Below are 14,890 nucleotides of genomic sequence, written 5' to 3'. Positions count from 1 at the left end.
GTTGGTTTAAAAACTAAACCCAGAGTCTGAGGGAAAAAAATACAGGTCCGGCCTGCTCCACCCCCTCGGTCCTCTGCTCTAGTTCTGGTTTTCTCCTCTACGAGATGAGGAGGGGATATTCTTTCCAGGCCTGAGCCCATGGTGGGGATTGTAATGGTCTTTGCTGAATCAGGGTTTTATGACAGCCGGGGGCTGGGGCAGGACCAAAGCCCTGGTTACACCTAGGCCCCAGGGTGCTCTGTCATCACCCTAAGCAGATGCCTACCTGCCATCCTCAGGTTTAGCTCTCTTAGCCTCACCTGCACCCCCTGCTGTGTGCTTGGGGGCACCCTTGACGGCCCACTCACAACAAGTACCTCCAGTTTAGCATTGATGTCAGAATATGCCCCCTTGAAATGCCTCCAGAAAACTCCAGATATAGCACAAGAACAAATACAAAATAATCTGATACAAAATATATGCATGGGAAGGTTGGAAGGAGGAAAGGGTGGGCTTGGGAAGACGCCCCATGGTGGCATGTTTTGAAGAAGACCTTCTGAGAAGGGACTCACTGCACTGACAGATATGGTGGGGTGCTCGAATGCCCTGCCCCCACATGAACCTTCCAGGGCCTCTCCATCTCACTTCTCCCAGCATCTTTGACTATTCTTGGCTCTGGTCCCAGAGGGGGTTATTGAAGGACGCTGCCTGGGGACTGACAGAGGGTAATACCTGAGGTCTTGGTTCCTTCTGCCATGGGCTGGCCATGGTCCTTGGGGAGGTCAGGCCAGCTTGGGCCTCCATCATCTCATCCACAAAAGATGAGCTTAGAGACAGGACCTTGGAAGGCTCTTATGAGGCCTAAATTCTGTGACTCTATGTCCTGCCATTTCATACCAGGACAACAGACATGGACTTGATGAGGGTCTGTTGTGCTGCAAGCCATATTGCAGAGGGGCAGGTGACATGAGGGGCTTGGGGGTGGAGTGACACACCAGGACCCACCAGCAACTGAGCACCGAGTCTGCTGCAGCTCTGCTCCAGAAAGATGAGGGTGGAGAGTGTTGGGGTCAGCCAGCTCCCAGAGACCACGTCAGGCCTGCCATCCTTGCCCTGGGAGCGCTCCCTCCTGTGCACCAAAAGCTCCCACTGCTGTGCTGCTATGCTGCGAGCCCTGAGTTGGCTCCATAACCTTATACCCTGCAGAGGAGAGACTGTCAGGCGGTGGGCCTGGGCCAGGCCATGCTCCTGTGAGCTTTGTTGCACTCTTCTCTTCCAGGTGGGCCATTGTTGGACTAACGGACCAGTGGGTGCAAGACAAGATCACCCAGTAAGGATGCACTCACTCAGGCTGTCAGAGGTTGGCCTGTGCTGTGGCCATGTGCATGGCCTGGCTGCAGCCCAGTTTTGCAGTGGGAAGATGGGTGGCAGAGCCCTGATGAGGAGGGGGCTGGCCTTAGGCTTGGATCCTTGTCACCGAGGAAGGGCTTAGAACTAGGCCTTGTGTGTATGCTTCATCCACCCTCGGGGAGCCCAGCAGGTGGAGCCAGAGGTGAGAGGAGGGAGCTCAGTATCCTGGCTCTCCATGTGGTCCTTGCAAGGTAGACATGGGGGCTCTGGGAGGAGGAGGTGAGGACCCCAGGAGTCCTACCAGGGAGGGTGGATGTGATCTCAAAGGCAAGGGGAAGGCTGGCAAGGACTGCCAGGAGGGCTGGCATGGAGCCGAATTCTCTTTTGCCCCTTGGTGAGCGGGCTTTAGTGCTCCCCATCACTCCTGATGGAGAGCTGAAGGGCTGCCCCAGAATAGAAATACCTGGGAAGCATGGGGTGCCGGCACCCCCTCTCATCCGCATTCTGGTGGCCATCAGGTGAGGACTCTAAGAGAATTGACAGGGACCCCTACCCTAACCCTGTCCAAGAACACTCCTTGTGCAGTTTACAGAGGCCCCAGCACCCCCATTCCCTGCCTCTCCACCCCACTCTGCCCACCTGAGTCATATGGTGTAGCCTAGGGACCAGGAGGGTTCTGAGTCTCACAGGCATGGATACCTTGCTGGGCCTTGTTCCCCCTTCTCTCTTAAAGATGGCATGTGTTGTGTGCAGCGCCAGGCACTGTCCCTGGCCTATGGCAGCCCCTCACATGAGGCTCCACTGTCACTGTCCTGCTCAGTGGCCATCTGCAGGTGGACCTGGACTGGGGTCTGCCCTCTCCTGCTGTGCTTGAGAGGATCCACACCCTTTGCTGTGGACTACTGTCACTATGTAGTCCGTCCACTTGACTGTGACTGCTGGACAGGGCTCTGGCCTCCCGCAGTGCCTGCCCTCAGGAAGCCTCAAATAAGTAAGGGCAGGACAGCTGCCACCCAGAGGAGAGTGCAAGGGGGCAGGGGGCTGCGGCCAAAACCCACCCCTCCCAGCCCTGTCTACTCACATGCCCCCTTGGGCCTGGATCCTCGTCGTGGAGGAAGGGCTTAGAACCTAGCTGCCAAGGCCCTGGTGCCACAGCCACATTTGGCTTTGCAGAGGTGGTGGACCTTCCTCATCCTGACAGGAACAGCCTGTATAGTAGGCTAGCCCCTTAGCCTGTGAGGGGGGTCCCCCGAGGGAAGGAGGGAAGCCACGTGGCCTGGCTGCACGTGAGGGAGGAAGGCGTCCACCCAGGCGGCTGGCAGTGCTTTCATTCCAGGATGAAGTACGTAACGGATGTTGGCATCCTGCAGCGCCATGTGTCTCGGCACAACCACCGGAATGAGGATGAGGAGAACTCCCTCTCTGTGGACTGTACACGGATCTCCTTCGAGTACGAGTATCCTTGTTGTTCAGGCCGGCTAAGCACAGGCAGCACCCCTGCCCTCAGTTTTGCTCAGCCACACACCACTTTATCACCTCTGCAAGCCCAGCCCACATCCCCCTGGGGGTGGTGTGGTTGTGGCTGTGAAGTCGCAGGCCTGGATTGTACTGCTGTGTCTACTGTGTACCCAGGCAGGCAGTGGATGAAACAAGAGGCTTTGAGAAAGGGGTCCTGGTGTGCTCTCCAGGCTGGGCAAAGCACCAGGTACTGGGGAGCGGACTCTGTCCTGGCTCTTCTGTATGGCTTTCGCTCCTAAATGCCAGTGCTGTGTTCAGAAGCATCATCTATTTATTTACGGCTCATTGTAGGCCTGGTGTGTTGCAGGGCCTGTCTGTGCAGTGCGGGCAGTTTAATGATGAGCACAGACTCTTGCCAAGCGCGTCAGGAAGCAGTAAGCCAGCATGTGATTACAGAGCACAAATGTTCCATAAGAAGGTGGGGCATTGATGGAGTAACCAGGGGGTTGTTGGGTGGCAATACTCAGGAAAGGCCTTTGGGGGGGGCTATATCTCAGGCTGAGACTCAGACACACGGGGTGGGAGGGAGGACAGCCTGGGCCAAGACCGTGGCTGTGCAAAGGCCCTGAGGAAGGGACTGGAGAGGTGAGTGGAGTCTGAAGGTCAGAGAGCCCAGGGCAGTGGGAGGTTGAGGAGGTTGTTGAGTTCAATTCTTTATGCTTAAAAGGTCCCTGGACTGCTGGTTGCAGGGAGACAGACTGGCAGCCATAGGTATAAGGCAGGGCTGGGGCCTGCTGCTTCAGTGGTAGGTAGTGATGGCAGGAATGATGCTGTCCTATGCCTGCTGGGATGGATGGGGACCAATAAACGTGGATTTGGATAGGTGAGTAGAAGGTCATGTCTAGGAAGAGGTGTTAAATGTGAGGCATCTGAGCTCCCAGGATTGGAGAGCCCACCAGGGCCTGACACAGGATGTCCAGGGATCAGGTCCCAGCCATCAGGCTGGGCAGCACTGAGGACAGAGCCCACCATGTGGTCAGAGCCAAGCCTCAAGGGGAGATGTGTTGGCAGAAATGGTGTCAGGGCACCAGCATGACACTGGGAGGCAGGCAGAACCAGCCTGACATCCTGCTTAGACCCTTGGGACGGGGAAGAAGGGGCACACAGTGGGGTGGGGACAGGATCACCCTCACACACAGCCATGCTCACAGTCCCACTGGCAGTAAACAGTGTGTTTAAGAAGAGGGGGTTTTGTTCAGGGGGGGTCCAGCAGAGAGGCGGGTGTGGGAGAGGGCCAAGCTAGGTGTAGCATGCAGGGAGCAGATGTGATGACAGCATGGACTGCCCTGTGTAGCCATGAGGACTGTCTCTGTCACCACAGTACCTAGACTCTCAGAACCCCTGCGCCTCAGTTTCCCCGTCTGTCCAACAGTGATAATGGTGTGCAGACACCCCCTTATAAGCTCTCCATACGGGTCAAATGAAGCTAAGGAGGTGTAACTGGTTGTGCAGGCAGGCTCTCTGGGGATGGGTAGGGCCGTGCACTGCCCAAGCCACGGGTCACTGCCCAGCCACTGCCTCCTTGACTGGGCCCAGCCTCCGCCTGGCACTCTACCAGCACTGGTCCCTCCATGACAGCCTATGCAACACATGCTACACTGCAGCCAGGTTCAAGCTCTGGTCTGTGCATGGGCAGAAGCGTCTCCAGGAGTTCCTTGCAGACGTGGGGTGAGTGACCGCCTTGGCCCAGAGGCCCCCCCACTCCTCCCACCAGGGGAAAGGTCCCTCCCCTTGGTTGTGACCAACATTCAGAGGCTGCCTATTTCTACCTGAAGTGTCTCACTCGGAGACCCCAGAATATTGCCCAAAGGCCTACATATGAAGACCCCTCTCATGAGCACTGGGACTCCTTGTAGGGTGCTCTCAGTCCCACTGGTGCTTGGTGACCTCCATCTGAAGCCAGGTTACTCATGTGACTGGTGCTTGTGATCTTTCTAGCCTCCCCTTGAAACAGGTGAAGCAGAAGTTCCAGTCCATGGACGTCTCCTTGAAGGAGAATTTGCGGGAGATGATCGAAGAGTCTGCAAATAAATTTGGGTAAACACATGTTTTTTGGCATTAAGCTTTGTTCAGGCTTCAGCTTTAACCTAAAATAACGCAAAAACAAGAATACACAAGCAAATATGACCTGTCTAATCTTTCCCAAAGTTTTGAGTTCTCTTTGGTTTAAAAGTAGGTCCAGGTCTAGAGAAGTCCGGGTCCTTACATCCTGGGGCTGAGGTGTAGACCTCTAGGTCAACCTGGTCTATCCCTGACTGGACACAGGAAATAGCTGTGGGAAGGGCCCCCTGAGGCCAGGTTCAGGCGCGCTCTGCCTAGAGGGTCCTGTGGCTGCTTCTAGCATCCTGGGACATGGGAGGGGCTGCACACACATCTGTGCTCTTTCCCCCAACCAATAGGACAGCTTTGGACAAGGCACTCAGTGCCCCAGGTTACAGGGCTATTATGTCAGGTCTTCTCCATTCTTGGACCACAGTGGTCTTGCCTTGTGCATTAGCAGGAGCCAGGGAGAGACAGCCATACATCTGCTGGCCCAGCCTGGCAGTGAGAGCACCCACAACTTGAGAGCACTCCCACATGCACACAGGGATATCAGCCATGTTGCTTGCTCCCATTGCAGGATGAAGGACATGCGCGTGCAGACTTTCAGCATTCACTTCGGGTTCAAGCATAAGTTCCTGGCCAGTGACGTGGTCTTTGCCACCATGTCACTGATGGAGAGTCCCGAGAAGGACGGCTCAGGGACAGATAACTTCATCCAGGCTTTGGACAGTCTCTCCAGGTAGTGGGCCACTATCCCTCATCCTAATACTCTTCAAGGAGGCAAGTCACAGGAACCCCAGGGGCATGGGGGTGACTGTGTCCTGCAGAAAGTAATCGCAGTCCACCAGGGGAGCATGTGACACATTTCCTGTCCATCTTCCTCTCAAACCCTTTCCTTCTCCTTTCTTTTTGATTTTTAATCATCGTTTCTTACCTCCTTGACCTCTTCAGTCATTATTTGTGGTGTTTATTCATTCTTGTGAGTTTTTTTCTAGTTTAATCTTCATTTATCAATTATTTGCCTCTTATTTCTAATTTTTTTATTTCATTTCCTGAGATGTCTCATTTTATATTTTGTTTTTAATGTGTCTGAGCTTGCTTTGAAATAGAACATTACAGTGTTGACCTTCTGGGGGCACATCTTTCTAGAGTACTTTCATTATTGATATAGGTATGCTATTCTCCCTATTCCCTTTTTTCTGATAGTAACTTTGAGAGGATTTGACCTTGCTCCTTGTCTGTTTCTCATTTTTTGTGTGTAAATTTAGCTTCCCTGACTTTCAGAGGAGGCATGATTCAGACAGCTTTCTAACTTCAGAGAACTGCCACTTCTGTTGCTGTGCAGTGTTAAAAAATGTAGGGGTCTGCTTTCTGGGGTTTCCTGCCCTGTTCCCTGACATACTTTTTTTAAACAGCTTTACTGAGTTATAATTCGTACACCATATAATCCACCCATTTAAAGTGTACAATTCAGTGGCTTTTAGTATATTTACAAGGTTGTGCAAATATCACCACTACCTAATTTTAGAACATATTCATTGCATCAGAAAGAAGCCCCCCATTCCCCTTAACCATCACCTCCCAAATCTCCCATCTCTCTGAGCCCTAGGCAACCACTAATCTACTTTCTGTCTTCATAGATTTGCTATTTTGGACACTTCGTATAAACGGGATTGAACAATACATGTCCTTTTATGACTGACTCCTTTCACTTAGACTAGTGTTCTCAAGGTTCATCCATGTTGCAACATGAAGAAATTTCCTTCCTTTTTCTTGCAAATAAGACTCTATGGTATGGATATACCACATTTTATTCATCCATTGGTCAGTGGTAGTTTCTACCTTTCGACTGTTATGAATAATGCTGCCATAAATACACATATATAAGTTGTGTGGACGTGTTTTCATTGCTCTTGCGTATATGCCTGAGGATGGAATTTCTGGGTCGTATGGTAAGTCTGTTTTATCTTTTGAATAATGGGTAGACTGTTTTCCAAAGTGATTACATCGTTTTACATTCCATCAGTAGTGTATGAGTTTGAATTTCTCCACACCCACGATAGCCATCCTAGTGTGAAGTGACGTGAAGTGGGATCTCATTGTGGTTTTGATTTGCATTTCCCTCATGGCTAATGATGTTGAGCAGCTTTTCATGTGCTTATTGGCTATTTGTAGATCTCATTTGGAGAGCTGTCTATTCAAGTCCTTTGTCTATTTTTAAATTGTCTTTATTATGGAGCTGTAAGAATTGTTTCCTATATTCTAAATATAAATCCCTTACCAAATACATGATTTGCAAATATTTTCCCCCATCCTGTGGGTTATCTTTTCACTTTCTTGATACAGTTCTTTGAAGCACAAGGTTTTAATTTCAGTCATATTCAGGTTATCCTTTTTCTTTTGTTTCTTATGTTTTTGATGTCATATCTAAGAAACCACTTCAGAGTTTTATAGTTTTTGCCTTTACATTAGGTGTATGATTCATTTGAGGTTAATTTTTGTGTCTGGTGCAAGGAACAGGTTCAACTTAATCCTTTTGTATGTGTACATCCAAATTGTTCTAATACCTTTTGTTGAAAAGACTTCTTTCCCCCCACTGAATCATTTTGGCACCCATGTTGAATATCAGTGAACTGTGAATATGAGAATTTATTTCTAGACTCTCAGTTCTGTCCCATCAATTGGTGTATCTGTCCTTGTGGCAATACCACATGGTTTTCATTACTGTAGCTTTATAGCTAGTTTTGGTTATTCTGTGTTCCTTGAAGTTCCGTATGAGTTTTAGGATCAGCTTGTCAGATACTGCAAAGAAGTCATATTGCTTTGGACCTATAGATAAATTTGGGGAGTATTGTTGTCTCAACAATAGGAAGTCTTCCAGTCCATGAACATGGGATGTTTTCCCATTAACTCAGATCCTCTTTAATTTTTTTCAAGAACGTTTTGTATTTTTCAGAGAATAAATTCTTTTTGTACTTCTTTTGTTAAATTTATTCTTTTTTTAAAATGTTTATTTATTTTGAGAGCACATTCACAAGCAGGGGAGGGACAAGAGAGAGGGAGAGAGAGAATCCCAAGCAGGCTCCACACCATCAGCACAGAGCCTAACTTGGGGCTCGATCTCACGAACCTTGAGATCATCACCTGAGCTGAGATCAAGCGTTGGATGCTTAACCGACTGAGCCACCCAGGTTGCCCCTGTTAAATTTATTCCTAAATATTTTATTCTTTTTGACACTATGGTAAATGGACTTGTTTTCTTAATTTTATTTTTGTTTACTGATTGCTATTGCATAGAAATACAGTTGCTTTTTGTATATTTATCTTGTGTCTTGCAACAGTATTGAACTTATATATTAGCTCTAATAGTTTTTTTGTTTGTTTGTTTTTAGTTGTAATAGGTTTTAGTTATTTCTTAGGATTTCCTGTATACAAGATTATGTTATCTGCAAATAGAGATGGTTTTACTTCTTCCTTTCCAACTGCTAGAACCTCCACTACAATCCCAGGTACATTTTTATCTGTACCTTCTTTTTCCTTTTTCATATTGTCTCTGTCTTACTCAATTTTGATTCCATCTTGGCAGTTTCTCCTCAGTGAGGGACCCAGAGTGGAAAGGAGCTCTGGCTGGTCAGAGCTAGACTGCTACGGCCCCCTAGTCTTTACCATGTCCCCTTGCACTTTATCACAGCTCCTGCACTCACCTGCTATTGGACAGGGTAAAACTCTCACTTTGAACCACTGTGCCCCAGTTGCCTGGTGTTTTTAAACATTCTTAGCTCTTGCTGCTTCTCTGCTCCCTCCCACACTAACTCCCAAAGATACACCAGTCTTATGGCCAGTTGGTGGTCTATTCCCCCTGCTTATATTTTGGGGTCTACAGTGTTCCCTTATTCTCTTGTCGTGAGAGTCCTAGATTTTTGGTTTTACAATGTGGTTGCTCTATTTTTATCTAGAAATATAAGGAAATCCCAAAACTATAGTATCAACTGTTGATGCCCTCATCCCAGAGTTGATGGAGCAGTTTTAGACATTGTTTACTGACTTCCTGCTATGACAGAATATTTATTCCTCTTTTGTGCTCCTTTCCCTTCCTGTGCCACTGTTTTTAGCTCCTTTGTAACTGTAACATACTTGCATCTTGCTCTATCACCATTGTCTCTTTTCTCCCTACTTTGTAAGAAAAAGATATTAGCATTCTTACTTTTCTCCTCCCTATACCTTCTACTTTGTGAAATCTATGCTTTTATATTTTTAGGGTTAATAACACTTGGTTAGAGAATAGAATGCAAGTCATCTCATCCTTGACTATAGATTTGATTCTAAAAGATGAAAATCAATGTTCCAGAATCACTCGTGTGCAGTGATTATGTTACTTTCTGATGATGCTCTTTGTTTTTCCTGGAACTCTTAATTGCCTTCTTTATAATATCCAGTTTTTTCCTCAGCTCTACTTCCAGGAGCTATTCCTTGAGTCCCTTTTGTCTAGGAGAGCCTGGGCTTCTGCCTTCTGACACCAGCCTGGACCTGCAGCTCTCTAGGCCTGCTGTTCGCTGCCACCACTGATGTTTGGCACTGACTGTGCCAGTCCCAGGCACTGACTCTGCCCTGGGTTGGAGCCAGTGTTTCTTAGGGTCCTTGTCTTTGGTTTTTTCAGCCTTTCATTTTTTTAGAGCATACTTCTCTTTCTTTAAAGAAAGAGCACATATGAGGTAAATGTTCTGAGTTCTTGCACATCTGACAATATATTCTACCCTCACCTGGTCCCTGGTATAGCTTGTATACAATTCAAGGTTGAAGGTAATTTCCTGTTAAATGTGGATTTTATTGCTCTCCTGTCTTCTAGCAGCCAGTGGTGCTAATTGAGGTCTGAGCTATCTTAGTTCTTGTTTCTTTATCAATGCCTCATACCCCACCTAAAAAAGCTTGCAGGATTTTTTCTTTTATTTTCAGTGTTTTGTGATTTCATAGTGATGTGTCTTGGGTAGATCTTGCCTCATGGATTGTACTGGGTTCTCAGGCGAGCCCTTTTGATCCAAAGCCCCAGATTTTTCAGCTTGGGAATTCTTTTGTACTATTTATTACTCCTCTCAAACATACATATGTGTTTTTTTTATTCTTTCTTTCCTGGAATAATGCTCTGTCTGATTTTTGCCTTATGTTTTCCATGTTTGTCTTATTCTTGGTGTTAAGGAAGCTTCTTGACTTTATCCTTTGAGTGAATTTTTTATTTTTTTGCAATCACTTTACTTTCCACAAACACTTTGAGTTTCTGATTGTTCCTTTTTCATGGCATCCTGTTACTGGTTTACAAATATCTTAGTTGCCCAAATTCCTTTGAAGATTTTAATTAGAATTCATTTCAAGTTTTCTTTTGTTCTCCAAATTATCTCTGTTTCATCTAGGGTCACTTTTTCTGGGCATAGGCATTTCTCAAATACCTGGTGGTCCTCATGATCAAGAGGGGGAGCTGTGGAAACCTGGTGAGGCACTGGGTCTTTGGGTATAGCATACAGGCTAGAAGGCATTGCTTCATCTTGGCAGGTCGAGAGCCAGTATGACACTTTGAGACCTTTAACTTCTTGGTGCACTTCTCCACAGAGTTCATTTTAATGTATTTAGAGGAGAACCCTCCTTTCGTGGGGGGAAGGGTAATAATCCATCCGTCAGGTGAGGTGTCCCTGATCCTCCTCTTGGACCTTGCCCTGGCCCCTCTGTCAGAGCCCTCTGGACACCTTCCAGGTCCTGCTGGACAGTGTCTTCCCTCTGTTGGCTTTCAGTTTCCTGTCTTCTGATGCCCCTCCCACATCTCATGTTTGTCACTGGGTTTATGTATGTTTTATTCCTTCCTTTCATATGAAAGGGAACTCAGGAGGGAAAGAAAGAAACTCTCATCCCCATATACCCTCCCAGGAGCCAAGTGCTCTGTTTGTGACTCTATGCTGAAGCTGTGTGTCTGCCGTGTTACAGGAGTAACCTGGACAAACTCTACCATGGCCTGGAACTCGCCAAGAAGCAGCTGCGAGCCACGCAGCAGACCATCGCCAGCTGCCTCTGCACCAACCTTGTCATCTCCCAGGGGCCCTTCCTCTACTGCTCCCTCATGGAGGTCAGGCTTCCTGTGGACAGCTGAGCACCAGGCCACGCCTGCCAGCAGCCCCGTCTGACTGTCTCTGTGTCCTTCCCCTGCAGGGCACTCCGGACATTGTGCTATTTTCCAAGCCAGCATCCCTGAGCCTGCTCAGCAGACACCTGCTGAAGTCCTTTGTGTGTTCGGTGAGGAACTGGGTGGGTGGGTGCCAGAAGGTAGATGCCCAGAGCAGAGTTTGGACTAGGCGTTAGAGGCTGGCCTTGAGGTACTGGTGGCCGTGCACCAGCTGTGGGGTCTGAGGAAAACGCTCACTTTTTCTGAGCTGTGTTTTCCTCAGCTGACCCTTCGGAATCTTCTAGTTCCTAGAAGCTCTGATTTTGTTACTTGGCCATCCTGGTCTCTTGGACAAGTAGGAAGGGACCTCATGGAGAATGTGAGGCTACAGCTTATGTTCAGCTGTGGCAGATCAGGGAGAGATGAAGTTGGTTGTAGCACAGACTTGCTTCCTAGCAAAACTTTGTTTTCTGAGCTGGCTTTCCCTTTTCTATGTGTGGTTCCATCTTTTGTATGGCCTAACAGCCTTCTTTGCCTTGGCCTGGGACACCCACCCCTACCCAGCTAACATCAGGCTAACACACCCCCTGGGTATGATCACAAAAGGGATGATCCCACACATGTCAACAATCAAAGTCTTACTCTGCTTCCTGTATGACAGTTTACACTAGGGGCTACTCTAAACAAAATGTTTAATAGGATGTTGACATTATCTCATACCACTGAACTGACCTATAAAATGATTATCTGAGTATTATGTGAAGACAGTCAAATAATGACAAAAGTTGGACTAGGGACAAAACATGAGCTCTAAAGTTGTCTAAGCTTCTTTTATTATTATTTTTTTAGTGTTTATTTATTTTTGAGAGAGACAGAGTGTGAGTGGGGGCAGGGCAGAGAGAGAGAGAGAGGGAGACACGGAATCTGAAGCAGTCTCCAGGCTCTGAGTTGTCCATACAGAGCCTGACATGGGGCTCAGACTTATGTACCACGAGATCATGACCTGAGCCGAAGTTGGACGCTTAACCAACTGAGCCACCCTGACGCCCCTGTCTAGGCTTCTTTTAAATCTCAGCCTCCTTGTTTACCAGTTGTGTGATGTGAGGTCAATTATTTGATCTCTGGCCTCAGTTTCCTCATCTGTAAAAAGGATGAATGAATATCCGCTTCACAGGACCCATCATTTATCAAATATTCCTTAAGCAGTCACCACCAGCCAGGCTCTGATATCATAGGGTGACCAATGACCCTTGGATACCCTTCAGTCCTGGACAAATCAGGATAGTTGGTCACCTCTTTTATAGGGTATGGGTGCAATGGGTACAGCAGTGAAGGAAACACATGAGTCTCCATGTTGAAGGCGGATGCATGCTGGCAAGGGGACAGATGACGAAAGATTATGTATGGTGTCAGATGGTGGCACGCCATGGAGAAGCTGAAGCAGGATGACGGAGGGGGGTTGGTTGGGGGGGTCCTCCTGGAGAAGGTGACAACTGCTTCAGGACCTAAAGGAGGTGAGGGAGGGAACAACCAAGGGACGCTGGCACAGAAGGAGGCTAGGAATAGGGTGTCACAGCGTGGGGGGCAGCTGCATGGGGACTTGAGCATCTGTGGTGAGAGAAAGCCCCTGGAGGTTTTTGGAGAGTGGGTGGCTGGCCCTGTTAGAGCTTCTAGGCATGGAGTGGTGCGCTTGCCCTATGGGGCTGTGACTAAGGGTGCAATTTACCTCCGCAGACAAAGAACCGGCGCTGCAAGCTGCTGCCTTTGGTGATGGCCGCACCCCTGAGTGTGGAGCAGGGCACTGTGACTGTGGTGGGCATCCCCCCAGAGACCGACAGCTCAGACAGGAAGAAGTGAGCCGGGTTCTGCATCTCCTGGGAGTTGGGATCTCAAGGGGTGTTATTGGCCCATGGGTTCTGCTGAGTTGGGTGATCTTTGCCCTCACCGCCACACCAAGGATAGCCTTTTCCACCATGTGGCGGGACTGTGAGGGTTTAAATATGTGGGCTGCAGGTTAGCCACTGAGCCTCTGTCTTACCCCTTGACTGGACTTTTGAATTCTTTTAGTTTGTTCAAGGCCTCCCAGACAAGAGTGTCTGGCTCTTCCAGGATCCAGAATGGGCTCCACACCTACAGCGAGGTGTGATAAGGTATCCTGGCTCTGTGTGGCCTTGGGCAGGAACCCCAGCCCTTCCTGGGCCAGAACCCTCTTCTGAGGTACAAATGGTTTATACTGAAAATCTGAGGGGTTTCAGGTCAGCCACCCCAGAAATTAGGCTTCACCAGTAAGGATCCTTGAGACCAACTCTGTACAATGCCTTCAAAGCCTTCATGAGTGATCACCATCTTGTTGGGGCCTCACACTAACCTTTGAGGAGATCCAGGCAGTGTCTCCCATCCCTTCCCCCACCCCAGTGAGTCAGAGTCACTATTCACTAAATCCCCACTTCAGACATTTGCCAAACATTTAAAAGTTTAGTTGTAAGAGCTGAAATACCAAAGATCATTCACTAGAGTATGTGCAGGGGCGTGCACACCCAGGCTGCTGCCTGCCAGCACAGAGTTGCCATTCCAAAGTTGAGCTCACTTGCACCCCCATGGTTTGGGCAGCAGGTGGAGAATCCAGCACACCACCACCACCCCCCCACCCCCCACCGCCCGCATGCTGGCAGAAGCCTGCAGAACTGCTGTAGTCACCCAGACTGGGGTGATGGCTCCCTGTCCTCCCTCAACCTTTTCTTTATTTAGCGTCTAGGAAACGTTTTGGACTTTCGTCAGTGGTGTACTTCTGCATTTTGTTTTCTCACCAAGTATCAGCCCTTTATGCACATTTTTTCAAAAGTGACTTCTAGCAGTAGGAAACCTGTTAAATGAAGGTGACAGTTTACCTGTCATCTTCTATTGGATATTCAGGCTGTTTTTAACTTTTTGTTATTGTGGACATTGTACCAGTGGGTTTGTGAATGCATAGGTTCATCTTCTTGTGCTTTTGAGAAGCTTCTCCCACCGTCTTCTAAACGTCTTCCCTGCATCTGTTGGGCTGAGTTCTTATTCTCCTCCTGCAGCAAGGTCAGGTTTTCTCCTGCCCACTCCATCCAGACATTGTATTGGCCAACAGGCAGGGCCTTGAGGGGCTCCCCAGTTCTCCCTGCTGCCCCCTTCATGCTCTGCATGGCCAGAGAGCCCTGTGACTAATCCCAGGGGCTATGTGTGACCATCCTTTGCCTCTCTGGCAGAGTCTCAGTGCTCCCCAACACATCCCAAGAGGTGACCTTGGTCAGATACTGAGTGACAGCTGGCAGCAAGACACCTAGCCCCCAAGTGGGGCAGCTTGGGGACCAAGGACCACTAGTGTCTTGTGCTCCTCAGTTTTCCCAGTTAGCTCTTATTGGCCTCTGCTGTGGAAGACGCTGGTCTTGGATCTGGATCAATCCTAGCTCTGGTTTGTGAGCTTTGACCTCCTTCTGTGTCTGCAAAGGCCATTTAGGTAGCAAGTTGGGAGAGACAATGGACTTTTTTTAAGACAAATGCTTCCATGTTGCTGGGCTGCTTTCCAAAGCTATGCCATGGGTCTTGGATTCAGTCATATGGGGTGGAGCTGGCCAGGGGCTCCTGGGCTGTGTTCCCAAGACAGCCAGCAAGCCCTTCCCCCACAGGCCACCACAGCTGCCTGCGTCCTCACTCCAGTCATCAATCTGTTGCTGTATGTGACTGTGGTTAGTGGTTCACTCTGGCTGGTATGCAGTCTCGAGTGAGAGTTGCCACAGAGGTTTGAAGCACTCGCCCCTCCTCTTCCTGTTCTCCTTGACTGTGACCAGCCCGAGTCCCTTCCCCATGATGCTCTCCCTCCACCGC

The 14,890-nt window shown here is 48.8% G+C and overlaps 1 protein-coding gene across 1 annotated transcript in view; it reads left to right on the top strand.

Annotated features, from left to right (window-relative positions):
- The window catches only part of CDC45 (cell division cycle 45), a 33,348-nt gene that overhangs the window by 14,080 nt on the left and 4,378 nt on the right, over positions 1 to 14,890 (top strand). The window contains exons 9-16 of the mRNA XM_047098269.1: positions 1,259 to 1,309; positions 2,666 to 2,785; positions 4,384 to 4,515; positions 4,786 to 4,884; positions 5,468 to 5,629; positions 10,861 to 10,999; positions 11,083 to 11,166; positions 12,770 to 12,888. Of these exons, the coding sequence (XP_046954225.1) occupies positions 1,259 to 1,309; positions 2,666 to 2,785; positions 4,384 to 4,515; positions 4,786 to 4,884; positions 5,468 to 5,629; positions 10,861 to 10,999; positions 11,083 to 11,166; positions 12,770 to 12,888 (906 nt within the window). The remainder of the gene's footprint in view (positions 1 to 1,258; positions 1,310 to 2,665; positions 2,786 to 4,383; positions 4,516 to 4,785; positions 4,885 to 5,467; positions 5,630 to 10,860; positions 11,000 to 11,082; positions 11,167 to 12,769; positions 12,889 to 14,890) is intronic.

Source organism: Lynx rufus, unplaced genomic scaffold, assembly GCF_022079265.1.
Source record: "Lynx rufus isolate CCGP_SWC_20201006 ecotype Redwood Valley unplaced genomic scaffold, mLynRuf1.p SCAF_45, whole genome shotgun sequence".
NCBI classification, from domain to species: domain Eukaryota; kingdom Metazoa; phylum Chordata; class Mammalia; order Carnivora; family Felidae; genus Lynx; species Lynx rufus.
Note: the sequence above shows the minus strand (reverse complement) of the source record. Positions and strands in the feature narration are given on the sequence as shown.